This window comes from Mustelus asterias, chromosome 11 (genome assembly GCF_964213995.1).
Source record: "Mustelus asterias chromosome 11, sMusAst1.hap1.1, whole genome shotgun sequence".
In the NCBI taxonomy this organism is placed as follows: Eukaryota; Metazoa; Chordata; class Chondrichthyes; order Carcharhiniformes; family Triakidae; genus Mustelus; species Mustelus asterias.
Window position 1 is genome coordinate 50342179 of NC_135811.1, and position 27903 is coordinate 50370081.

Below are 27903 nucleotides of genomic sequence, written 5' to 3' on the forward strand. Positions count from 1 at the left end.
TGTATATAAATCAACATGGTTAAAGAAAATATGTTGATTTTTGGTATTGTCTATACCCTTGAGAAACAGTTTATTTTGCATTTGAGGCCATACCTACTCTCGGACACAAGTGCATGGAGTAATCTGCTTTCACCTAGCATCAACTGTAGGTACTACAAGACAGAAAAACTCTTCAGTGACATCTATTCATGGCTCTGACTGGCTCCTTAATCTATTTCATGTTTATGCACCTCATGCATTTCAAGGTGATTCCTGCAGCAATGTGGTTGGGTTGCTAACAATATCTTAGAAGTGTATCATACAATGATCAGTGCAGCATTCTGCCCCACAAAACTGCATGTTTCTAATGAAGCATTGATTATTTCTCTATATATGAACACTTCGAACTTGCCTCCAAAATCTACTTTGGAAATAGCAAATGGAAATAGACTTGACTTTTGTTGGGTTTTAAGTAGTATGATGTTGAAATCCTTGTTTAAGCAACTTTGAAAAATTGTTTGTGTTTCAGGTGTACTCCTGTTTGGGCCTCCAGGCTGTGGAAAAACTCTTATTGCCAAAGCTACTGCTAAAGAAGCAGGTTGTCGGTTTATCAATCTCCAGCCTTCCACATTGACAGATAAATGGTATGGAGAATCCCAAAAACTGGCTGCAGCTGTTTTCTCATTGGCTGTAAAGCTACAACCTGCCATTGTCTTTATTGATGAAATTGGTAAGCATCTGTAAGTTAGATTATTAGTATTTTGTTCAAGGTCTCTAATACAAGATTATAATTGCTAATATAAATTTGTAACATGCACAGCTATCTCTCTCAATCCAGGCTACTAAATTTTCACTGAGTCTGTTATTTTTGACCTATATTATCCTATCAGCTACTGTTCCTGAATTGCACACTCCAGTTGGCTGCCTGATCCCACACTCCCCAATTAGGTATAGGTGATCAGAATATCATGACTTGTGTTATAGTCCAACCTCTGATTTGCTAATTCTTTGAGTTGGCCAAGATTGGTAAATGTAAGGAAGAGCAAAACATTGAACAAACTAATAATGATATTTGACAAAAATAATAATGGTGCACATTCAGTTGCATAGAAACATAGCACTTGGGAGAGTAGGCCATTCGGCTTATCAAGCCTTCTCCACCATTCAATAAGATCATAGTTGATTTGATTGTGGTCTCGACTCCACTTCCCTGTCTGACCCTACAACCTGTCATTCTTGTCTATCAAAAATCTATTTAACTCAGCCTTGGGTAAATTTGATGACCCAACTTCCACTACTTTCTGGGGAAGAGAATTTCATAAACTTAACGATCCTCTGAGGGGGCAAAAAATGTTTCTTCATCTCCATCTTAAAATGGAGACTCTTATGAACTGTGTCCCCTAGTTCTAGTCTTCCCCACAAGAGGAAACACCTTCCTAGTATCCACCCCTAGGTTGGAATTTTCAAAATTTTATTTTTTGTTTCCTTTGCTGACTCTGAGCCAGAGATTTGCAGCCTTAATGATGTCCGTCATTCATTCCTATGCTACTTGACCTTGACTTTAATATTGAGCCATGAAATCCCAGTTTCCCACTTGATTTTTCTCAGGCGTTTTTCTTATTACCAGCAAATTATGTTTAAGCTGGCCTGTTATCCTCCAGTATGGGGAGGTTTGATAAATACATTGAGGAGAAAGAAAATTATGGGGGAAGTCATGGTGACATAAATGTCAGCATAGACCTGTTGGGCTGAATGGCCTGTTTCTGTGCTTTAAATGCTTTGCACTTTATTGTAATGTTCGCAGCATCTTGGCTATCTGTATGTCCAGGATTTCAACAGTTCATTTAAAAAAAACGAATCGAACATTGGTTATTCAGTCCTGTACATGCTGGTCTCAGTTTATGTAAAACGTCTTGCAATTAATCAACATTTCAAAGTCTTCCAATTTTGTGTAGATCACTGCATTCAGGATCTAGGTTTGACGTGTTGAGTAATCATGGCATTTGATCATCTTGATAAAGGGATGGAGATAGGTTAAGCAGGTGGGTAAGATTTTGGCAGTTGAAAAATGACATGGGGGAAAATGTGATGTTATCTGCTTTGGTGGGACGAATTGAGAAGCCAAATATTATTTAAATGGAGCGAGACTGCAGAATGCTCTACAGAGGGACCAGGTGTCCTTGTGTATGAATCACAAAGTTGGCATGCAGGTACAGCAAGTCATGAGGAACACAAATAGACATTGTTGTTGGTATCTTACACAAGGAATTATGATTCTGGAGTGAAGAATGCACACTTTTTCTCACTCCACATTTGATCTTTACCTTGTTTCTCGTAAACATTCTGGATAATTTAACTATTCCATCAAGCCAAATAGAATTTGGGCTGTAATTATTTAATAACATTGTACTTCATCTTGTGATCAGTGAAGCATAGATAAGGCTATGCTGAGCTCCAAATGCTTGTACTCGCATTGCTTGCAAACAGACGATGTCTGGGTATTTATCTTTTCGTAGAAAGGATTTTGTTCTTCAATGATTTCCGTATCGATGAAGATTCTCATTCAAGCAAATGTCAATTACCTGACTCACAACTCCCATTATTTGATGATTGCTGCACTCCCCGGTATTGCAACAAAAGCACACTACAAAAGATCATGGGGGGGGTGGCGGGGTGGTTAATGTGTGCGCCCTGTATCATACGTAAGACTGTAGCTATATATAGCTTCTCAATCTTGCATCGTCAGTGTGGGTTGCAACATGTCAGCACAGATGTTATTATTTCAGTTTGAGATTCTTCCCGATGCTTTTGCCTTGTTCACAGTTGCAATCTGAAAGCAGAATGAGTCTCTAGTCAAGTGAAATCTGCATTCTTACATGTTATGTATGGATCAGGGTGAGTGGGTTTAACAAATTATTTTTAATTAAGTTACCCAGTGGAGAATACCTCTGCTGCCTGTTGCTTTCTCCCATAATAAAATGCCATAAGACAATTTTTGTACAGGCTAAAACGAGTTGTTCAGTTTTATTTACAGGATCAAAATGCAGTAATCAAAAGACACAGCAAGGAACTCAACAACACTGCTAGAAATTAGAATAAATCCATTAGGTCTTAATATAACCATTTTGGTATTTTACTCCTAGCAGCTGGCCTTTTGAATGAAATAGTTTTGTTTTTTGGTGGTTATTTACAAGGAGATCTGTACGGATGAAGCAAGTTACCGCTTGAACAAAGGATTTTGCAGTTTTCCCATAAATGTCATTTATTATCTTCCATTTTGAATCTTGAATGAAGACAGCTATTTTAACTCTCAGTACTTTAAATGTTTATTGAATAAGAGACAAAGTCAACTATTTGACTTTACCCATTATCCCCTTATCTTTTTATTCATGTCCTGTATTGTAAACCAGCCCTCAATTATTTTTCTATATCACATGGTCTTGGCTGCCTCAAATATCAATTCACACCATCTGCTGTCTTCAGCTTCACCTATGGTGTCATTTTTGTCATTTGGCTATGTGTAGTTAATTTTTGAACTGTTGATCTCTTTTTCATAGCTTGCTGGTGTGTTTTACTGCTTTCTTCAAAGAAATATTCCTCCATTTCTCTTTTTTTCCCCCCCCACTTTCTGTTCACCTCCTTTAATCTTATTCGGCTCTTCGCTGGCTATGTATCCAAAGACATATTGGATGAAAAAAGTCTTTGGTTAGAGATTGATTTTGACAAGAACATGGGACTTGATATTCCTGCAATGGTGTCACCGTGTTTGAGAAATCGTGAGGCTCCTGGATACGTGTCATTCACTGTTCTGACAAAGCCTGGAAGACCATGTTGGTCTTTGTTTAGACTGAACTAATGTCTGTGTCAGTCTAATCAGTATGCAAACGTACAGTATTGGTATCTTGCTTTACAGAGCAGTCCTTCATAACAAACTAATAATATGACTGCTGCCAGGAGTCCAGGGTGCATCTGTTGACGTCTCCAGGAAACTCTGCTCTGGGTTAGATTTGATAGTGATCCCAGTCAGCCTAAATTAGTAGACAGGACTAGAAAATTACTATGAAAAATAATTTTCGTTGCTGAGTGGCAGTAATCATAATATCATATGGTTTAGGTTAGCTGTGGAAAGGAACGAAGAGCAATCCAGAGTAAAAGTAAGTTTTTAAGCCAATCTCTCCAGGGTGAGAACAGATTGGTATCAAGGATTGGCAGGCAAAACTGCAGTGGAACAATTGACTGTCTTTAAAGAGAAAGTAGTTTAGTCACAGTCGAGGTTCAACAAAAAACAGAGCAAGATGAAGCAGGAAAAGGATGAATATGACACATATCAGGTTGATAATACAAGTGAGAACCAGGCTGAATATAGAAAGTTAAGAGGGAAAGTGAAGAAAGAAATATAAAAAGCAAAGAGAAAATGAGATGAGACTGACACCCGAAAGTCTTCTATAGGCCTACTTTAGTTGAGGCATAGTAAAGGGGTGGGGGGCGAAGGGGGTTGATTAGGGACCAAAAAGGCTATTTGTGCTTGGAGGCTAAGGCAATGGTGCCTGAGGTACCAAATGAGTACTTTGCATCTGAGCAAGGGAGGATTCTGCACAGTCATAGTGAAAGGGAAGGTGATTGAGACGCTAGATGGGCTAAAAATTGACGCGTGGTGCCAGTTTTGTTATTAGAAGGGCTGGCCATACTTAGAGTTGATTGAGTCATAGAACATGACAGAGGAGACAGGCAGCAGCGCTTACATTGAGAAAAATCATGGTGAGATGTAGCAGCCAAATGGGTAGTTGATTAAGTATTTTTCTCATTTATCTTTTAAAAACTCAGGTAATTTTAGTAATTGTGTTTTAGTAATAGTGTAAGAATTACTGATGGCAGTAAAGCTATGAGATTGGTTGGTGAGTATTTCTGATTTTATCTAACCAGGGAATTTCAATTGGAGTAAGTCGAACATTTATTTCAGTCATATGAATATAAGTACAGGCAGGGCGAGAGACATTAATTAAAATTTAATCAGTAAATTAAGTCAGTACATGGATTATTATAAGACGGGGAAGTTACCTGGACACTTTGTTCCAGAAAGTGCTTACACCTCTCCAGGATAGGGTCATCTGATTCAGTCCATGTTCAAGAACTGGAGGGCGACACTGCAAGTGCAGCAGGTTTGGGGATCCAGAAGGTAAAAGTTGAGGAGCCCCAGCCCTTGCAATTGCACAACCTGCATGGATGAAAGCAGGGCTACACGGGTAGATGAGCGAACTGGCCATGACACCATGGTACAGGAAGCCATTCAAGCAGGGGGAGTTAATGGATGGTACAGTCAGGAGAATAGACAGACACAGCCCTTTGCATCTGAGAGCAAATGGCATGTTGACCTTTTACTGCAAGAAGATTTGAGTATCGGAGTAAAGAAGTCTTGCTGCAATTGTATAGAGCTCTGGTGAGACTGTACTTAGAGTATTGTGTACAAGTTTGGTCCCCTTACCCAAGGAAGGTTATGCTTGCCGTAGAGGGAATGCAGCAAAGGTTCAGCAGACTCGTCTCTGGGATTGCGACATTGTTCTATGAGGACGGATTAAACAGACTGGGATATATTCTCTAGAGTTTCAAAGAATGAGGGGTGATCTCATTGAATCATACAATATCCGACAGAGCTCGACAGGGAATATGCAGGATGGATGCTCCCCTGGTGGGGGGAGGAAGGGTGCCTAGAACTAGGGGTCACAGTCTCAGAATAAAAGATAAGCCATTTAGGACTGAGATGAGAAGGAATTTCTTCACTCGTACGGTGATGAATCTTTGGAATATTTTGAGCCTCCACAGCCCTCTGGTGTAGTCATTTAATAATGTAAGAAGTTTAACAACACCAGGTTAAAGTCCAACAGGTTTATTTGGTAGCAAAAGCCACACAAGCTTTCGAGGCTCTGAGCCCCTTCTTCAGGTGAGTGGGAATTCTGTTCACAAACAGAACTTATAAGACACAGACTCAATTTACATGAATAATGGTTGGAATGCGAATACTTACAACTAATCCAGTCTTTAAGAAACAAAACAATGGGAGTGGGGAGAGCATCAAGACAGGCTAAAAAGATGTGTATTGTCTCCAGACAAGACAGCCAGTGAAACTCTGCAGGTCCACGCAACTGTGGGAGTTACAAATAGTGTGACATAAATTCTGATTCTAGGATCGCATGATAAAGACTCAGGAGGAAAAAAGCAGAAATATTTATGTGAAATAGTGTGACATAAACCCAATATCCCGGTTGAGGCCGTCCTTGTGTGTGCGGAACCTGGCTATCAGTTTCTGCTCCGCGACTCTGCGCTGTCGTGTGTCGCGAAGGCCGCCTTGGAGAACGCTTACCCGAATATCAGAGGCCGAATGCCCGTGACCGCTGAAGTGCTCCCCAACAGGAAGAGTTTCACTGGCTGTCTTGTCTGGAGACAATACACATCTTTTTAGCCTGTCTTGATGCTCTCCCCACTCCCATTGTTTTGTTTCTTAAAGACTGGATTAGTTGTAAGTATTCGCATTCCAACCATTATTCATGTAAATTGAGTCTGTGTCTTATAAGTTCTGTTTGTGAACAGAATTCCCACTCACCTGAAGAAGGGGCTCAGAGCCTCGAAAGCTTGTGTGGCTTTTGCTACCAAATAAACCTGTTGGACTTTAACCTGGTGTTGTTAAACTTCTTACTGTGTTTACCCCAGTCCAACGCCGGCATCTCCACATCATGTAGTCATTTAATACATTGAAGACAGAGATCGACAGATTATTGAAAATATTAAAAATATCAAGTGATGGGAAAATAGCACTGAGGTAGAGGATCGGCCGTCATTTAGCTGAATGAACAGGCTTGATGGGCCAAATAGCCTGAACCACCGCTTTCATTTGTTCCTAATTGCAGCACCAAAGGATGCCATTTAGCCCATCGACTCCATGCTAGCTCACCATTGATTGGTCCAGTCTGTCGACTCCCCTTTTCCATTCCCATAGCCTTGCAAGTTTATTTTCTTCAAGTGCCCGTCCAATTTTCCATTGACAGCAACGTTCTTCCTCACAGTACTACTGCATCTCTCGCTCAATATCTTAAATCCGAGTTTCTATTCCTTATGATAACAGCTAATGGAAGCAGCTTTTATTTGTCTAGGCTTGTACACCTCCCTCAAATCTCTCTTCAATCTCCTTTCCTGAGAATGTTTGCCGCAAGGAAAAAAACCCAGCTTCTCCAACCTAACTTGTCCGGTGAGCAGCCATGCAGCTGACGTTCCCACCACTGTGCTGTGAGGCTGGATGACATTGAGCCCTCCTTCCTATGTCTTCACCTGTCATGTCGTCAGCTCGTGACTTTCAGGGCTGGGAAAATTTACCTTCCTTAAATCTGCCGTCGCCTCCGAAATCCATGTCCATTTTCACCCAGATTATGTTTGAATCCCTCCAATTAATTTTCTGGCCCTGCCATTGTATTGAAACAGCTCTTATTAAAGTCTCAAATGGTTTCCAATGGGACTGTGACTAAGATAAACTGTTCTTCTTTGTCATTGACATTTGAAAGTCTTCCAGGGTGCCTATAAGTCACCAGGACCAGTTGGGTGCATCTGAGGGTACTGAGGGAAGGAAGGGTGGAAATTATGGAGGTACTGATAATCCTCCTTGGATAAAGGAATGGTGCCAGAGGAGTGGAGAAGAGGAAATGTTACATCTTTGATATGAGGACGTGAGGGTAACCAAGCAACTAGTGATGGTCTGTTTAACCTGAGATGATTGAGCTTTTTGATGCAGTAACAGAGGGTTGATGAGGGTAAACGCGGTTGATGTGATGTAAGCCGATGTCAAAGACATTTAATAACGTACACGTAACAAGCTTGTCAGAAAAATCTGTAGAATAAAAGGGACGGTGGCACCATGATTCAAAGTTGGCTGAGTGGGTAATGGAGTTGTGGTGAACGGTTGTCTTTCTGGAGGAAGATATGTAGTGGGAGTCCCCAGGGGCCCATTAAAGGACCACTGCTTTTTTAATTTGTTCGTGGAGATGTGGATGTCGCTGGTTGGGCCAACATTTATTGCCCAGCTCTGAGGGCAATTAAGAGTCAACCACATTGCTGTGGGTTGGGAGTCACATGTAGGCCAGACCAGGAAGGAACAATAGATTTCCTTCCACAAAGGACATTCGTAAACAGATGGTTTTTGTCTATTGACATTGGTTTCATGGTCATCATTAGACTTTTAATACCAGATTTTTATTGAATTCAAATTTCACCATCTGCCATGGTGGGATTCGAACCTGGGTCCTCAAAGCATTGCCCTCGGTCTCTGGATTACTAGCCTTGATGGACATTAATGAGCTAGACTTTGTTGTGCAAGGCCCAACTTCAAAATTTGCGGATAATACAAAACTTGAAAGTATAGTGAACTGGGAGGAGGATAGTGATAAGCCGCAATATAAGAAAATAATACAATTCTGAAGTGGTGAAGGATCAATGGGATATGTGCTCAATTTATTACAGGGGCCAGGATAGGTTAAAAAGGCTGTTCACAAAAGAATTAGATATCTCTGCTTTATAAATAGAGGCATAGAGTATAATAGCACAGTAGTTATACTGAATGTTTGTTTGAGTAACACTTGTTTGGCCTCAGTTGGAGCATTGTATCCAATTTTGGGCACTGTCCTCTAGAAAGAATGAAGCAATTGGAGAGGGTGCAGAAACTATTTACAAGAATGGTTCAAGGGATGAGGGACTTGAGTCACATAGCCAGATTGGAAAAGCTGGGGCTGTTCTCCCTCTGAGGAGAAGGGGTTGAGAGGAGGTTTGTTAGAGGTGTTCAGAATCATGAGGAGTCTGGACAGAATAGTTAGGAAGAAAATGTTCCCACTGACAGCGTAAAGAGCCAGAGGACACTGACTTAAAAGGTGATTGGAAGAAGTAAAAGTAACATGAGAAAACAGCTTTTTACGCAGCAGGTGGTTAGGATGTGGAATACATTGCTTGAGAATTGTGGTGAAGGCAGGTTCAACCATGGCTTTCAAAAGGGAATTGGACAATTATCTGCAGAGAAAAATTTGCAGAGCTGTCGGGAAAGAACAGGGGAGAGGGACTAGCTGAGTAGCTCTTGCAGAGAACCACCACAGATGCAATGGGTTGAATGGCCTCCTGTGCTCCAACTGTTTGACATGATCCTGTAATTCTGATAATTTGTTCATCTTGAGAGAGAATTTGGCACTTCCATAAGGAGAAATTGGTTCAGCTTTGCCAGTGCAGTCTTGAAAGTTAGAGGTGACAAAGATATGACAGTAAATATTTCTTGATTGTTTTATACTTATTCCTCAGATTCTTTTCTGCGCAGTCGGTCCAGCTCGGATCACGAAGCTACAGCGATGATGAAAGCTCAGTTCATGAGCCTCTGGGATGGCCTTGATACTGACTTCAACTGTCAGGTGACTGCAGTATTTGATTTTAATGTTGATAACCTGCATCTTTTTGTTACCTGCAGGCTTGACTTACGCAGTTCGTTCCTTGCCTGTCTCCTGTGCTCCATCCTAACTGCACACACGCTTTTAACTTCACAACTGTTATTTGCATCCTATCTTGCACTAAATCTTATTTCCATTTCCTGCCTCCCTGCATTGACTGTTTCCCAATGCATTGAACTTAAGATCTTCATCCTTGTTTACAAATACTCCTATTGCCTTGTCACATCAGTTGCATTCCTACTACCAGGCTCCTTGTTGGTTAGTGTTTTGCCAATCATGACTCAACACTCTAGAAATCTCTCCTCATGATTCTGAACACCTCTCAAATCTCCTTTAGTATCTCTCTCCATTTCAAAAACCGACACTAAGCATACATCTAACTCTGCTTTTACCCGTCTTCCTTAGCTCTTCTCCTGTGTAATATTCATTTTCCATTTCCTGAAGCACTTTTACACTTTTATTATGTTAATGAGATTATAAGTGTAGTGTTTTATGATAAAATATCACTGCGTATCTTTGAACTTAATGATAGATGTAACCTGTTAAAGCTATCACATTGTTGAAATCTATTTCCACTAACATTTACTGTTTGGCATTATTCAGCAGTAAAACAAGTTATTGTCCCCTGTTGTAGACTGCATGTGACGAGTGAAAATGTTTCCCTTATTGTTTTAACACACTAGTATAATAACCCAAGTGCTTCTGTTATTTTCTGAACAATAATTTATCATAGAATCCCTACAGTGCAGAAGGAAGCCATCCGGCCCATCAAGTCTTCACCGACCACGACCCCACCCAGACCCTATCCCCCTAACCCCACGTATTTACCGTACTATTCCCCCTGACACTTTGGGGCCATTTAGCATGATCGATTAACGTAACCTGCACATTTTTAGACTGTGGGAGGAAACCGGAGCACCCAGAGGAAACCCACACAGACACGAGGCAAACGCATAAACTCCACACGGTCACCCTAGGCCGGAATTGAACCCGGGTCCCTGGCGCTGTGAGGTAGCAGTGCTAACCATTGTGCCGCAGTGCTAACCATTGTGCCACAGTGCTGCCCAAATCATTGCTTTTGTGTTTTTTTTTTGCAATTGTGCTCCAATGTCAGCCACCATTTTAAAAATGCATTTTATTGTAGCAGTAACATACAAGTTGTCCAATTTTGCTCCACACTATTTAGTGTGTGTTTGAAAAAATAATCCTTTATTTTCAACATAGTGATAATTGGAATCGCTGCTCTCTCCCTCCTGAAGTTGTTGATTCCACCAAGGGCCCCACTGGCTCACTTATATGATCATTATCCATATATGAGCCTTAAGGGTAAGTGTGGGGATTCAACCATTGGGCTATCACAGCCAGGCTCTAGCCTGACTTCACCCGACATCCACAGTTGCATGCTTGCAGCAGGAGTTGTTGAATAACGAAGGTCAAAAACCAGGCTAATTTAAACCCCACTCATTAAATCTGGGAATTCTGGTTCATTCATAAGAACATAAAATCATGGCTGATCTTTTCGTGGACTCAGCTCCACTTACCCGCCTGCTCACCATAACGCTTAATTCCTTTACTTTTCAAAAATCTATCGAACTTTGCCTTAAAAACATCCAAGGAAGTAGCCTCAACTACTTCACTGGGCAGAGAATTCCACAGATTCACAACCCTTTTGAGTGAAGAAGGTCCTCCTCAACTCAGTCCTAAATCTGCTCGCCCTTATTTTGAGGCCATGCCCCCTAGTTCTAGTTTCACCTACCAGTGGAAAGTAGAGCCACTCAGCGGGTAAACATGCTGAGTTATCTGGGAGCCCCACGCAGGAATCCTTTTCATTTGAGTGGTATAAGTAACATGATTAGAGAGCTCTTGACAATCTATCTACTGTTACTTCAATTTGTTATTAATGCAGCATACTTGTGTACTTGATTTCTAAATAAAAACTGTAAATTTACATTTATTTCAAGGAGTAAGAATGTGTAACTAAATGAATTTTCCATTTTGCTTGCTGTGTCTGAGCTACAAAAATGAAATTTGTTTCAGATTACAAAATAAGCTGAATTTAAATATACTGTTTATGATTTGTATTAATGACATTCCAACAAGCTGAATAATTTACCCGCTGGAGTTGTATTTCCATTAAAGACTTGATTTTGGAGGATGGATAGCAATAGAGGACTCTGTATCGGAACCATCAGCTCCATGCTGTTATTAAAAATCCATGTTGTATTTGATGCCTAATATCTATTTTATTAGGTAATTGTGATGGGTGCCACGAACAGACCACAAGATCTTGACTCTGCCATTTTGCGAAGGATGCCAACCAGATTTCACATAAAGCAGCCTGTAAGTGCAGATATTGCTACAATGTTTAGGATTTCTGTCATTATGACCACAGACGTTTTTCATGGATATTAGAGGTGTGGTGATAAAGAACAGAACGTTTGGAGTGATTTGTGAGTTAATTTTGAAAGATCTCTGAAAGGCAATATCGTTGGGAAAAATATGTTTTTGATTTAATTTATTATTGTCACATGTATTAGCATACAGTGAAAAGTATTGTTTCTTGCGCGCTATACTGACAAAGCATACCGTACATAGAGAAGGAAACGAGAGAGTGCAGAATGTAGTGTTACAGTCATAGCTAGCGTGTAGTGAAAGATCAGCTTAATGCAAGATAGGCCCATTCAGAAGTCTGGTGGCAGCATGGAAGAAGCTGTTCTTGAGTCGGTTGGTATGTGATCTCAGACTTTTGTATCTTTTTCTCGACGGAAGAAGGTAGAAGAGAGAATGTCTGGGGTGCGTGGGGGTCCTTAATTATGCTGGCTGCTTTGCCGAGGCAGCAGGAAGTGTGGACAGAGTCAATGGATAGGAGGCTGGTTTGCATGATGGATTGGGCTACATTCATGACCTTTTGTATATCCTCGCGGTCTTGGGCAGAGCAGGAGCCATACCAAGCTGTGATACAACCAGAAAGAATGCTTTCTACGGTGCATATGTAAAAGTTAGTGAGAATCGTAGCTGACATGCCAAATTTCCTTAGTCTTCTGACAAAGGCGTTGGTGGCCTTTCTTAACTATAGCATTGGCGTGAAGGGGCCAGGACTGGTTGTTGGTGATCTGGGCAGCTAGAAACCTGAAGCTCTCAACCATTTTCACTTCGTCCCTGTTGATGTAGACAGGGGCATGTCCTTCACTAAGCTTCCTGAAGTCAATGACTATTTCCTTTGTTTTGCTGACATTGAGGGAGAGATGATTATCGTCGCACCAGTTCACCAGATTCTCTGTTTCTTTCCTGTACTCTGTCTTGTCATTGTTTGAGACTCGACCCACTGTGGTGGTGTCATCAGAAAACTTGAAAATCGAGTTGGAGGGGAATTTGGCCACACAGTCATAGGTGTATAAGGAATATAACTGTTGCATTTATCTAATAGCTTTTATTCCATAGCAAATTAACTTTTGGAGCGTATTGGCTGATGTGCAGGTAAACCAGGGAAACCATATTTAGAACTTGATAAATTGATTTCAGTTTTATATTCTTCCTGTTAAAGCAGTGAACAAATCCTGTGAATCTTTGCTAAGAATGTTTCTGTAAACAAAGGTTACTTGCATCAAGGGAGGCAAGTGGCATCGTGGCTTTGCTTTTTCATTGGTCGCTGCTGGTTTATAATTAGAAATTTGAATTGAATTGGCAATGATGTGAGAACTAAGTTTGAAGCAAATCTAGTTTACAAATTTGGTCTGCAAAGCTGCACTTTGCTAAATATTAGGGCATATCCAACTAGTTGGTGGTGGATGAAAGCCCACATTGCAAAACTGGCTGGGGATTTAATGTGACAATTTAGCTTGGGACATGGTGAATGTTGACACTTTGGCGGCAAAAAAAAATGAATTGCCAACGATCAAAATATAAACATTAAATGATTTGACGGGTGATTAATTGAGGGTCTGGAATGTAGGGCAGAAGGCAGATATGTAGATAAAAACAATTTTGGAAAGGAGATCTCCCACAATGCAAACAGAAGACTAGTATTGGAACATTGAGAAAGGGATGTGAAGTTGAATTCTTAAGTCGTGTATTCTTACAATTTATTTTTAATGTATGGGAAAGCCATAGGGGAGGGGGTAGGGATTTGCAACATTCTGGTGAACACACAAGGTGAATGGAGATGTGGAGCAGAAATTTTCTTGCATTTTTGGGGAAGCTTGAAACAGCAAAAAACGAAGGCAACAGAGATAGTAGCAGCAAAAACAGAAAATGCTGGAAAATCTCAGCAGGTCTGACAGCATCTGTGGAGAAAGAATAGAGCCAACATTTTGAGTTTGGATGACCCTTAGAGCTGAGAGAAGGGTCATCCAGCTGAGATTTTCCAGCATTTTCTGTTTTTGTTTCAGATTCCATCATCTGCAGTGTTTTGCTTTAATCTAGAGATAGTAACAGAATGGTTCATGGTTAGAGGTGAGGCCTGAGCTGTAACCAGATCAGAGGTTAGCAATACCAGACATAGAATCCCTATAGTGCAGAAGAGGCCATTTGGCCCATCGAGTCTGCACCGACTCTCTGACAGAGCATCTTACCCAGGTCCTCTACCCTGCCCTATTTCTCATGGCTAATCCACCTAACCGACACATCTTGGGATACTAAGGGGCAACTTAACATGGCTTAACCTGCACGACTTTGGGCATATCTGATATACAAACACATTGGGCTTTTTTTAAAGAAACACTGAATTCTGATAGCTGCAATAAACCATGATCCCTTCCCCAAGGAAATGCTAACATCTGAATGTTTCTGTGATGTTTGGATTGTTTAAGAACTTTTGCAATAAATAGGCTCTGTGACCCAAAAAAAAATGTAAACTCTGCATTTCCAGTGCAAGTTGTTTAGATGTTGATGAGATGTTATAAATGAGCATAAACTGCACTCCTTTTAGCTGTTGTCATGAGCAAGTCATTAAAAGGTGCAATCAAAATGAAATGTTGAAACTATAACTGTGACTAAGATTTGAGATTGATTTTGGTTACTGTCGAGGATAAATGTGTTGCAACAGCAGGAACAAATTTCAAAAAACGATTGCTTCAAAGTTTCAGGTTTTTCATCAAGCAAAACCATACATGCCTCCATATAAAATGTTCAACAATGCCTCTGCATCCCTCCACTATTAAGGAATTTCAAAATCCTAGGGGTTATCATTGACCAGAAACTGAACTGGACCAACCATATAAATACTGTGGCCACAAGAGCAAGTCAGAGGCTGGAAATTCTGCGGCAAGTAATTCACTTCCTGACTCTCTAACACCTGTCCACCATCCACAAGGCACAAGTCTGGAGTGTGATGGAATGCTCTCCACTTGCTTGGATGAGTGCAGCTGCAAAATCACTTGCGAAGCTTGACACCATCCAGGACAAAGCAGCCACTTAATTGGCACCCCATCCACCACTGATGCACAGTGGCAGCAGTGTGCACCATCTATAATTTGCACAGCAGCAACTCACCAAGGCCCCTTTGACAGCACCTTCCAAACCTGCAATCTCTATTACCTAGAAAAACAATGGTAGCAGATGCATGGAGAACACTACCACCCTCTAAGTCGCACACCATCCTGACTTGGAATTATATCACCATTCCTTCACTGTTGCTAGGTACAAATCTGGATCTCCCTCCATAACACCAATGTTGGTATGTCTACAACACATGGATTGCAGCAATTCTGGAAGGTGGCTCACGACCACCTTCTCGAGCAATTATTGATGGGCAAAAAAAAAATGCTGGCCTAGCTAGCCACACCCTGTGAAAGAGTTTAAAAAAAGCATTTACATCATTAATAATTAGCACATGTTTTATAATTTGCATGTACTTCAAAAGTACACTTAATTAGCTGTTCACACCAAATATAATAAAGTGAGGCTTTTGATTGATTGTCAAGAGGCTGTAGAAGAACTAGCAAGAAGCAGAGATACTTTGTATTTGTTGGTCTCAGAAATAAGGTAAAGCTTTTAGGTAAGTTAACTTTGTGTTTCTGTATTTGAAAGGGTTGCTGCCTTCAGTTTAGTTTAGATGCATGCATAGTAATGAGGGTTTACGATGTGAAAGCAAACAGCATTTAAAGGAAGACTCAGCTGTTGCTCAGCAACCAGGGGCTCCCCTAGGATAGAAGGAACTTTTGAGTTAGTTGTAAGCTGGACAGGACCAGAGAGATGCAGAGAGCAAACTTCCCAAAAGAACAAAAGCAAGTCCCAGAAACGAGGGAGTTGGGACAGAAGCATGTCTCAGGAAGATAGTCAAGTTAAAGGAACAAAGAAGAAGTTGAACAAGGTCCTGGTCAGGAGAATTCATTCTGTCTGATTTGCCTTGAATTTTTCCAAGTACCCTGCTATAACACCTTTTGTTGTAGGTAAATAATACCTCTGAGACTAGTCCTGAGTCAAAGTACAGTGGTTTATTTTCACAATTGTGGGGGAAGTCTGATCCCTAACACGGTCTCCAGACTTCTCACCGAATACAGGTCCAGAGCAAACATTTATACATTTTTGCCCCATGTCACATCCGCATCTTCCCACGATTATTGCTGCCTTGGCAGTTCCGTCTTTCCCATGTAACCGTGGCCATGTCAAGGCTGCGAATATCTTTTTTGTCGCCACCATGTGGACTCTTGTGGGTTGTTTAGATTATAAGTTTGCACAAACGTACAGAGGCCTATATAACACTTTATATCGGTGAGGATGAATAATATATAATGAATATATATGAATCTATGATTATACGATCATAGAAGGCATACATGTCAGCTCCACCGTGTTAAACAAAGGTACATAATATAAAAGAACATAAAATGGAGTCCAGCTTAGCTTATACGAGCTGGGTTAGCCACATTCCTGAACACTATTAGCTGGGAACAGCAGGGACAGCTGTTTCTCTTATCTGGTTTGGATGCACGAAAACACGTTCTACAGACACTAAAACAATGAGCTCTACAGTGCTTCACACAAATCTCTAAGTATTACAGAGTTCGGGTCTCAATGCTTAAGTGTTACAAGGTTCATTAACCCATTCCCGTCTTCACCTTTAATGATGGCTTCTGACATTAATACAGCCTGTAAAGCAGTAGTGTTCTGTGGCATGGCTGGGTGCCTGAGAAATTGTGTGGAAACATGAATGCACATGACAATCCAGGGCAGAGGATTATTGAAATGAGAGATTAAAATCCTGGAAGTGGATCCTTAAGAGTGGCATTTGGAAACGCTCATGTGAATGTCAGAGTTCCAGTGAGACCAGTTGGCTAACAGTGTGACGAGCATCTAGGGGGATTTGATGAGAAATCCACGAAGTTATATTGGGTGGCGTCTGTCAGGTGGCGTCAGAGTGTGGGATTCTGGACACAGTTAGATTATTGGTTTATATGGACTGAGAGCATTAGAGTGTAATATATATTTTGTAACTTGTGTTCTTACAAATCTGTGTACATCTGTGAAAATATAGTTGGGATAAAGGCGAAGGTTAATCTTTTCTTGTTTAACAAAAGTTTTATTTTTTTTTAAAGTTAATCGGCGGTCCTGCAACTCTGATCATCCATGTCTATAAATAGAAAGAAGAGCTACGGTTCTGCTCTGGCACCTGACCGTCTAGTAGAACATCAACTGGGATCGTAACTGGAGTAAGTAGTCTCACAACACCAGGTTAAAGTCCAACAGGTTTATTTGGTAGCACAAGCTTTCGGAGTGTCGCTCCTTCTTCAGGTGTGTGAGGAGTTGTGTTCACAAACAGGGCTGTCTCCACACTCTCCACTCACATTGTCTGTACTTTTAAGACTTGATTACCTGTAAAGACTTGCATTCCAACCATTATCTTGTAAATTGAGTTTGTGTCTATATATGCCCTGTTTGTGAACACAGCTCCTCACTCACCTGAAGGAGTGACACTCCGAAAGCTTGTGCTACCAAATAAACCTGTTGGACTTTAACCTGGTGTTCTGAGACTTCTTACTGTGCTTACCCCAGTCCAACGCCGGCATCTCCACATAATCGTAACTGATACAGACTAGACTAGAAGGATGGGTTGATGGTTGACCAATGCAGGAAACTAAAGGAATACATTTTGATTAGTGAGGAAAGAGCTTATGCCTTAAATGGTAAGAATATAAATAGTGTAGAGGAGCAAGGGAGTTTGCCGTGCAAATAGAATATGAAAGCCAGGTTCTGAAAGCTGACAATGCAAGTGGACAAAAAAGGCAAATTTTATTTGTATATGGCAACATAAAAAATCAAAGTGAAGTAATATTGAACTTGTACTAGGTATAGGGGATATAGCCAACTAAGCTGAACAAAATAGAGCTTTGCTGTTCCTGAATGACATTAAACAATAACTATTTTTTGAATTGTTTTCCCGTGTCGAGGAAGTACTAAATTTTGTCTTTATTTCACAGAATATTGAGCAACGGCATTCCATTTTGAACTTAATTCTGCGAAACGAAGAGGTATGTGACTTGCAGTGAAAGGAATTAAAATTGACTCAATGCTTTTAGTTGGATTGCCAGAGGTTTTCCCGATTGGGTTGGGTTTAGCTTCTTTGATCATATACCACATTTATCAGCTATGAATGGGTATTCAAAGACCCCTTCTGACATTGGTTCGGAAATTTATTATTTCTTTATTATTGTCCCAGGTCATTGTTTAGGAAGAAAGCCATGGTAGCATAATGGCAATGTTATGGGACTAGGCCTGGACTAATGATCTGGATACATGAGTTCAAATCCCAAACTACCAGACTGTTTTAAAAGCCCATCTAATTCATTAATCGGGAAGGGAATCTGCTGCATTTATCCAGTTCAGCTTGTATATGACTCCAGATTCATAGCAATTTGACTGACTCTTAACTGCCCTCTGAAATGGCCGAGCAAGCCACTCTGAACATCAGATCACCTGACATCAAATTGGGCACAAGATTTGACACATCAAGACCAATCAGCTCTGCAAAGTCCTCCTGTCTAACATCTGGGAACATATTTCCAAGCTGTATTGCTCTATGACTCTATGCTGGGAGGGCACCATAGCCGGCATGGGCTGGTTGGGCCGAAGGGCCTGTTTCCATGCTGCATTGCTCTATATGTCAAAGTTGGGGAGAGCCGTCCTACAGACTAGTCAAGCAACAACCACACTCAGTAGCAACAGCTAATATTTATGTAGTGGCTTTAATGTAATGAAAACTCTCAAAGTGCTTAATAGAGGCTAGTAGAAAAGAACATAGATCACCAAACCATATAAGGAGGTATTGGGGCAGATGACCATAAGCTTGAGGTAAGTTTTAGGAAGGAAAGCAAGGTGGAGAGGTTTAGGGAGTGAAGTTCAGAGCCTAGTACCGAGGAGCTGAAGGCACAGCCACCAATTATGGAGTGATTAAAATCAGAAATGCTCAGGAGGCTGGAATTAGAGAGGTACAGATATCCAAGCATGTTGTAGGGCTGGGGCAGATTTATCTGGATAAGTGCAGCAGCAACATTCGTGAAGAAGCCTTCTGGAATAAATTTAATTGATACTACAGCCTCTCCCCCCAACACTGACATGGCCTGGTTGCAGTGTATACATCGACATGAGGCACTGACGCAACTCTTCAACAGCATATCTATTGCCTAGAACTACAAGGGCAGCAGGCACATGGGAACAGCACCACCTGCATGTTCCTCTCCAAGTCACACCCTATCCTAACTTGGAAAAAACGTCACTGTTCCTTCATTGTCACTGCATCAAAATCCTGGAACTTCCTACCTAACAACATTGCTGGGAGTTCCTGCATTGTTGGGAGTACCTGCACTGCAGTGTTTTAAGAACGTGGCTCACCATCACCTCGAGTGATTGTGGATGGACAATAAATGCCCACATGCTGTGAATGTGAAGGTGGCATGGTAGCACAGTGGTTAGCACTGCTGCTTCACAGCTCCAGGGTCCCGGGTTCGATTCCCGGCTCGGGTCACTGTCTGTGTGGAGTTTGCACATTCTCCTTGTGTCTGCGTGGGTTTCCTCCGGGTGCTCCGGTTTCCTCCCACAGTCCAAAGATGTGCGGGTTAGGTTGATTGGCCAGGTTAAAAATTGCCCCTTAGAGTCCTGGGATGTGTAGGTTAGAGGGATTAGCGGGTAAATATGTGGGGGTAGGGCCTGGGTGGGATTGTGGTCGGTGCAGACTCGATGGGCCGAATGGCCTCCTTCTGAACTGTAGGGTTTCTATGATTCTATGAATGGACAGAAAATTGCGAGTCCCAGAAATTAAAACTTTACGGCCAATATCTCTCCAAAATGCAAACCACTGGCTAGTTATTGCTATCTTTGGTAACATGGATACACATTGCTGGTGCACTGTAACCTCTCCACTCTGGAATGCTTGGAAACAAGTAATTTCTGGAGTATAGAAATTAAGCTAGAATGCTTAACCACAAGTGTGTGAACCGGAAAACACAAATATTTACATGAGACATAAAACATCAAGCAGCAATAAAAATTGTTTTACTTTTCCAAATACTGTATTTTCCATGTTTCTGTTACCAAAGTACTGTTCTAAATGATGCTGAGAGTTGCTTGGGTCTGCGCAAAGGAATTTCTGGCAATTGTGCTTTTGAATAATTGATTTCCAGGCTGGAGATGTTACTGTATTGGCAAATGACCAAGGAAAAGCTTGTGGAATCATTGAACTCTGAGCCTGTGTTCGATGGTGCTCATTGTCTCTAATTTGTGCCCAGGTCTACTTGTTCTTGTCTAGACTGTAGGAGTGTCAAACTTGGATACAATGCAGAGTAATTCCTATTTATTTGTCTCAGTCGAAGTTCGAACTCAAGTGTTTAGAACCTTTGGGTAAAAATCGGCGCTGGTGTGTATTTTTGTAACATTGTACTGTCAACCGATTATGCCTTTGGAGAATTGGCACACTACACAATTTTGCAATTATACTTTTATTTCTCCAAAATCCTTCTTGCTGGTTTCCCATTTTCTGTTCCATTAGCTTCAACTTGTCAAAAAATCAGTCACCATATTCCCATCTGACCCCACAACCAGCTTGCAATTCGTCCTCTTTGATCTATATTGATCCTCTGCCCCCTCAGTGCATTCATGTTTAAATCCTCGTACTTCAAATCCAACTCCTCCGATCCTTTGGCCGCTTCCAACCTTGCATTGTCTCTTGGTCCGTGCAGCCACAGACTGACATTCCTCAGGCTTGATTCTATTTACCGCAAACAGATTTTTACCCTTCTTGCTCCATAGCAGGGTGTTTCAGCTTGTCTTCAAGGTTTAGGTTATCTGCACACACTGCCAGTTTTGTAGGTTAATTCCTTTCTTTCCCCTTTGCAAAAGCATGTAATGAATTCTAGTCCCCTTAAAGTCCCCAGCTTTGATTGAAAACTCTCTTTGAGGCAATGGTGCATTCTGCCACTGCATATGGGTGCAATATGCTAATGTGTCCGCAACCAGACTACCCCTTCTCCCCCTATCCCCAGTTTGAAAATGTTTCAATTGTTTCCAAAGCTAGTCATTTCAGAAATTCAATTTAAACAGTCTAAACTGTACGCTGTTTGTTTTTTTTAACAGGTAGACCAATGCTTGAACTTGACTGAAGTTGCCAAGGAAACTGATGGCTTTTCAGGGAGTGACCTGAAAGAGCTCTGTAGGGACGCTGCCATGTTTTGTGTCCGGGATTATGTACATGGCTCTGATGAGGAGGAAAGGTTTGTATAAAATCAGATCTTTTTTAAGATGCAGTTTTTGGTGTAGCATTTAAATGAATTTAATTCCAGTCTGACAGCCAAACAACTTCATTCACCAGCTGCACGATGAATGATCTGTACAAGGTGATGGGAACTTGGGCTACCCGCATTTTTGTTTTGAGCTAATGTATACATCCTGTCAGACATGCCTTTAGCACTGTTAACATCAGGGCCCTGAATATAACCACAGTATGAATTGTTGGATTGTGCAAGCAAATAAAACAGGTCTTTTACACTGTGAATCAGTACTTGTTATTTTTAATTGACATAGTCTTTTAAACCTTCAGGTGGTGAATGTTCTTTGAAGTTCTTGTACTAAGCAATTTCACAAACTGGAGAATACAAGTTGAATGATTTCCAGCATAATTCTAAAACTAATATCGAAGCCAGGATTCCTGAAACAACAATTTGGTTGTAGCTCCTTTTGTTTAATAAATTGATATTAATTAATGCAATTGACATTGAGAGGTTAACTAGTGTTCATTTAATTATTCTTGAAGCTGGGTTTGAACAGCTTCTGTGTTTGTTGATTACTTGGAGACATTGAGGTTTTGCAACCCTTTATCTTTTTCTCTCTGTTTTCTCTCCGTTCTTACTATTTTGTGTTCTTTATTTTCTTGTTGATATTTCCTTTCTCTCATCTTTCTCGTTCTCTTTCACTGCTCCTCAGACTGCCACCTGAGACCGTGGTTTCTACCCATTTGTTTAGATCACAGAATGGGCAAAGTTTCAGCAGGAACATTGGATACTTGACATTAACATTCCTGTGTTGCTAAATTCCGTGATACCTCGCGCTCTGCAACCATTTGCAAAGAAAGATCATAAATTTAACATCTCTTGGTTGCGCTGACCTTCCAGCTCAGTAATAGGGCCTGATGGGCAAGGTTTTGAAGTGAGTGGTGTCTGAAAAACTATGTTGAATTCTCAGTAAGAGTTTTTTGTTTCTCTGTATAGTCTACCTTCATTTAGCATTGCCATAAGCTGCCACCAATGGTGTGCAAGATGTAAATCTGTAATTTGAAAATTAGTTTTTGAAACTTTTTGAAAGTAGAGAAATGCCATCGCTTCCCCCTCTAGAGCTGCCCTTTATGTAATGAAGCTTAATGAAGGGTAGATAGTTTTCTGATCGATAAGGGAATTAGGGGATATGGGGAGCAGGCGGGTAAGTGGAACTGATTCGCTTCAGATCAGCCATGATCTTGTTGAATGGCGGGGCAGGCTCGAAGGGCCAGATGGCCTACTCCTGCTCCTATTTCTTATGTTCTTATGTTCTTAAACCATAATCTGTTAAATACCACCCATAAAATAACCCAACCATATTTCACCTTTCCTTCTGCTAATTGAAACTCAGACACAAGATATGAACCAGGGTGGGTGCCCAATCCTCCTGTGATTGAAGTAGTTGTTTTGGATACAATTTGAGAACAATCACAATCCACTATTGAAAATTACGTTTTTTTTATTCGTTCAAGGGATGTGGGCTTCATTAGCTAAGCCAGCATTTATGGCTCATCCCAAATTTCCTATAAGAAGGTGGTGGTGAGCTGCCTCCTTGAACTGCTGCAGTCCGTGTGTTGTAGCTACACCCACAGTGCTGTTGGGGATGGTATTCCAGTGACAGTGAAAGAATGGTGATATATTTCCAAGTCAGGATGTTGAGTGGCTTGGTGGGAATCTTCCAGTGGTGATGTATCAAGTATCTGCTGCCCTTGCTCTTCTCGATGGTAATGGTCATGTTGTGCAGGAAATCTTGTTTTTTGAAATAAAGTGCCAAATAGGAACTTTGTTCCAGTGAACAGAATTTGATCTCATCCAGTTTCTTATCAAAACTTTATCCTTCATTGAATACATCTGTACTAACTGTTAATGCCATTCTTGTTTCTCTTTCAATAGTAATAAGGACAAGCTTCGACCCATCAAACAACAGGACCTCCAAAGGGCAATAGTGAAGATGCGAAAATCTAAGGGAGCTGCTACTTTGAATGGACACTTGAGTGTAGACTGAGGGTAAACCTACCTGTCTGGTTACCAAACAGGACAAGTTGAGCTGTATTTTTACTTGGCTGGATGATTGCTATTCCTCTACTAATTAGTGGAGTTACATGTGGGGAGAGATGAGGTGGGGCTGGGGTGGAGGTGGAGGGGGAGGGGGGGGGGGGACGCGGTGGTTGGTGGAGTTTTTCAAATTGTATTTCTGTGAATTTAACATCGCCCATCAACTGTGGCTCTTCGGGTCCATGTTCACAGAAAACTTTATACCAAACTATTTGTGTAATTCCTCTTGACTGGGGCTTGTGCAGATACATATACTAGGATTTTCTGTATATTCGTTCTGATAGTGAATGCATTGGTATCATTGTTTAAGATTTAATATTGTAAAAAAAAACTACTTGAATGATATAAATACTGTGTGGGGGAGGGGGGGGAGAAACTCAAGTGGCTTTTTAAGACACAATGAAAGTACTGACTGGTTGCACTGTAATCTGCATCATTTAATAATGAATCAGAGCACTTAGCTCTAAAACTGAATAAATAAAATGAAGAAACTTTTCAAAACAGTTTCTGACATTTGGTTGAGCCATAGCCATGTTTGTATTTTAATTTAATTGTATCTGGGATGGTTACGCTTTTTAAATGTATTTTTTATTTTATGGTTCAATGTAAATAAATGTTTAAAGTCTGTCACATATTGTATGTTTTATCTGTCTGTTATCGTCGTCATCAAGGTGTTCAAGTATACAGACTCGCTGTTATTTTTCACCATTTTTCAACGATATCTTTAAAAGCTTTGTGCATAGCATTTTGAGCCCTTACACATGAGTACTGTTTCAGAACTGAAAACCTTTTAAAAGAACACAAGTGAACACAACATTGTTTTATATATTTATGAAGGGAGGAATCTTTCTTCATTGCTTTTGAAGTAAGTTAGGGGTAACTAATAAAGCTTTTCGGAACAAAATGAAGGATTGAGTTCACCAGTTGTCTGATTTTGATAAGAGGGAGCACAACATCGCATTTAACAGAATAAAGGGGAATTTTGTAAAGAACCTTTTTAATGAGGTTTATTTAGAGCATAGATCGTTTTGCCACAGATGACTATTGGGGTAGATAATGTAACAACATTACTATGTAAATGAAAAGAATCTTGTGCGCATGTAGGGGAAGAGCTGCAAATGCTTTCGTAGTAGATAGCTGTAGTTATAGAGCTTGCACTAGAACAAGTATTGTAGTTTCAAATTAAAGGTCAATTTAAATCGACTGGATGATTTTCTTTGCCACAGATTTTTTTTTAAAAATTACCTAGTATTTGAGATTTGCCCCCAGTAACATTTGCTAGTTTCTTGAGCCAAACAAACCCACAAACATCAAATTATCCCGTTTCCTAAATTCCAAAGATTTCAACATTTTCAAATTTTAATCCTGATGGGAAGAGATCAAATTACGTTTGTGGTTTAAAATTAGCCTTGTTTCTATTATGATTTATTGCATTGTTAATTATTTCAATCTGGCCTATTTTAAGTCTACTAAACCTCGAGAAGGAATATAATCTTGTGTATTTGCTGGTTAATATATAGAATAGCTGTAGCTGAGATTTAATCCCAATGCAGTCATGAAATTAGTGTTCAGATGGACTTCATGTAGAGTGTGAAACACAAAATTGAAATGTCTTGTGGTTTTAATAGGATAAGTCCATATTAAATGAGGCAGAAGCCAATGGTTTCTCTGGTACATTTGTGTGAAGTGTCTTTTGTTCTGTGGTGGTTAGTCTGTGGATGGCCAATGCAGATGACTGACTGCAGGGATTTGGCTCACGCTAACTATTCAATGTTAATGCCTGTGCTAAATATATCTTTGGTGATTCATGTCTCTGTATAGCTGCTCAAAATACAGCCCATTATCATTTTTCCCCCTCTCACGGAACCCTCTGCAGGATTGTTATGTAAATTCATTTCGGTGTTGCTTTCCTAAAAAATGTACCTTGTCTTTTTTTTTAAAACGCCTGGCTTAGATGATGTGACCATGACCAAAAAGTGACATGGTTCCTTGGCCATTCTTCCTTTGGTTTCTAAGGTGTTTTCAACTGTTCACCTTTTGTTTGCCTAATTATGGCAAAGAAAAGGCTTTGCACTTCAGAGGAAAATGTATTATAATCCAGAGGTGTTCTCCCAATTTCCATTTTTGTTTTCTGCATCTCCAAAGGGGTCTCTGTTTAAAATATGTATCTACCATCATAATTAGGTTTAGAATAACTTGCCATCTGAAGCTGTTAAAACCCTGGACAATGTCTTTAGATGGTTGATTCAGTCGACAAAAATTGGATAATGTATGGCATCTTACTGGTATTTTTCTTTCTAATATTGTGCTAATCTATAAATACATTTGACCAGTAGTCTTACAGTGGTCTAGCAGTGCAGCACTTTGAGTTGTTAGGTGGCAGGAGAACATGGTTGATATCAGCAGTTTATTATAATTCTGGGTTAATTGTTAGATCTGAGCGGAACTGATCCACACAGCAGAAAATAACGACTATTAGCAACTCGATCTGCTCGTTGAAACTGTTAATGAGTGGAAAAGGGGAAAGTAACCTAGAAAGTATTATAAATTGCATTTTACAAACTAATCCCGCAATCTAAAAAAGATCCTTGGCATTGCTATACAGAAAACATAATCATTCTTGTGAATGTCCACAGGTAGAAAATTATTAAACAGAAACTTCTGTTTGAAACATCATAAGAGCTGAACACTTGGGGGAAGAATTGGTTAGATTGCCAAAAATTTTACAATCCAAAATAGTCCTGCACATTCCTTTGGGATTCCCCAATATTTTTCTCATGCATTTTGATTTTGTGACCACATTGTGTACTTGTAGCTACAATAGAAATGTGCTTCCAAAGGTGTTCTACCTGCTATCAGATAATCTGTGGCCTGCTCACAGTAGAAGAGTACACAAGTATGTTATGTAACCTTATTTATTCTATAGTAGAGCTAATCTGCCATTGTTCTTGGAGAATTAAACAACATTTGCCTTTTGCAGTTGTCTTGTTCTTTCCTACTTTAACTCTGTCTTTGCCTTTCACTTTTCTCATTGTCTATTTGTCTATTATTCTTTCTTTGTAACTAAAGAACAGCATAGGAACAGGCCCTTCGGCCCACCAAACTTGCGCCAACACATGGCACCTTTCTAAACTAAAGACCTTTTGTCTCAGTGTGGTCCATATCCCTCTATTCTCTGCCTATTCCATATTTGTCAAGATGCCTCTTAAACATTGCTATTGTATCTGCCTCTTCCGCCTTCACTGGCAGTGCATTCCAGGCACTTATCACCCTCTGTGTTTTTTTAAAAAAAACTTGCCCCTCACATCTCCATTTAAATTTTCCCCCTTTTACCTTAAACCTATGTTCCCTAGTAATTGACATTTCTACCTTGGGGGGAAAAAGACAACTATCCATTCTATTCATTCCTCAATTTTGTAAGCTTCCATCAGGTCGCCCCTCAGCCTCTGATGTTCAAGTGAAAACCAACCAAGTATGTCCAATCTCTCATAGCTAGTACTCTCCAAACCAGGCAACATCCTGGTAAATCTTTTCTGTACCCTCTCCAAAGCCTCCACACCTGTCTGGTAGTGTGGTGAGCAGAACAGTATGCAATATTCCATATGTGGCCTAACTAATGTTCTATACAGCTGTAAACTGACTTGCCAATTTTTATACTCTATGCCCTGACTGATGAAGGCAAGCATGCCATATTGCCTTCTTGACCACCTTATCCACTTGTGTTGCCACTTTCAGGGAGCAATGGATGTATATGCCTAGATCCCTCTGTATGTTAATGCTTCTAAGGGTTCTGCCACTTACTGTATATTTGCCTCCTGCTTTCTAAAATGCATCGCCTCGCATTTGTCCAGATTAAATTCCATCTGCCATTTCTCCACCCAAATCTCCAGCCTATCTATATCCTGCTGTATCCTCTGATAATCCTCACCTATCCGCACCTCTCCCAATCTTCGTGTCATCTGCAAGCGTGCTAATCAGGCCATCTACATTCTGAATCATTTTTTAATACAAACAACAGGGGTCCCAGCACCGATCCCTGCGGAGCACCACTGGTCACAGATCTCCAGTCAGAAAAACACCCACCACTACAGTCTGGCTTTTCTGACCAAACCAGTTCTGTATCCATCTTACCAACTCCCCGCAGATCCCATGTGCCTTCACCTGTATTAGCCTGCCATGAGGGACCTTGTCAAAGGTTTTGCTGAAGTCCATGTAGACAACATCCATTGCCCTGCCCTCATCAATCACCTTTGTCACTTCCTCAAAAAACTCAGTCAAGTTTGTGAGAGACAACCTCCCACGCACAAAGCTATGCTGCCTATTGCTAATAGGCAGAGTAAATCCTGACCCTAAGAATCTTCTCCAATAATTTCCCTACCACTGATGTAAGGCTGTGATTTCCCAGATTATCCCCTTGCCCTTCTTAAACAAAGGATCAACATTGGCTATTCTCCAGTCCTGAGACTGCTCCATTGACTAAAGAGTATATGGAGATTTCGTACAAAACTCCAGCAGTCTCCTCCCTCATCTCCCTCTCTTAGCTCAGGATGTAGGTACCATGAGGGTCTGGGTACTTACCTACTTTGACGCTTTTTAAAACACCCAACAACTTTTTTATATTGACATGCCCTAGAATATCAACATACCCCTCTCATTCAGCA

General features: G+C 40.6%; 1 protein-coding gene across 2 annotated transcripts in view; it reads left to right on the forward strand.

The window, feature by feature from the left end:
* atad1b (ATPase family AAA domain containing 1b) overlaps window positions 1-26217 on the forward strand; it is a 52041-nt gene extending 25824 nt beyond the window's left edge. For both annotated transcript variants that reach the window (XM_078223587.1, XM_078223588.1), the window contains exons 5-10: window positions 509-709; window positions 9304-9410; window positions 11697-11786; window positions 17864-17914; window positions 21012-21148; window positions 23081-26217. In XM_078223587.1, the coding sequence (XP_078079713.1) occupies window positions 509-709; window positions 9304-9410; window positions 11697-11786; window positions 17864-17914; window positions 21012-21148; window positions 23081-23192 (698 nt within the window). In that variant the 3' untranslated portion in view covers window positions 23193-26217. The remainder of the gene's footprint in view (window positions 1-508; window positions 710-9303; window positions 9411-11696; window positions 11787-17863; window positions 17915-21011; window positions 21149-23080) is intronic.
* The last annotated feature ends 1686 nt before the right edge of the window (window positions 26218-27903 follow it).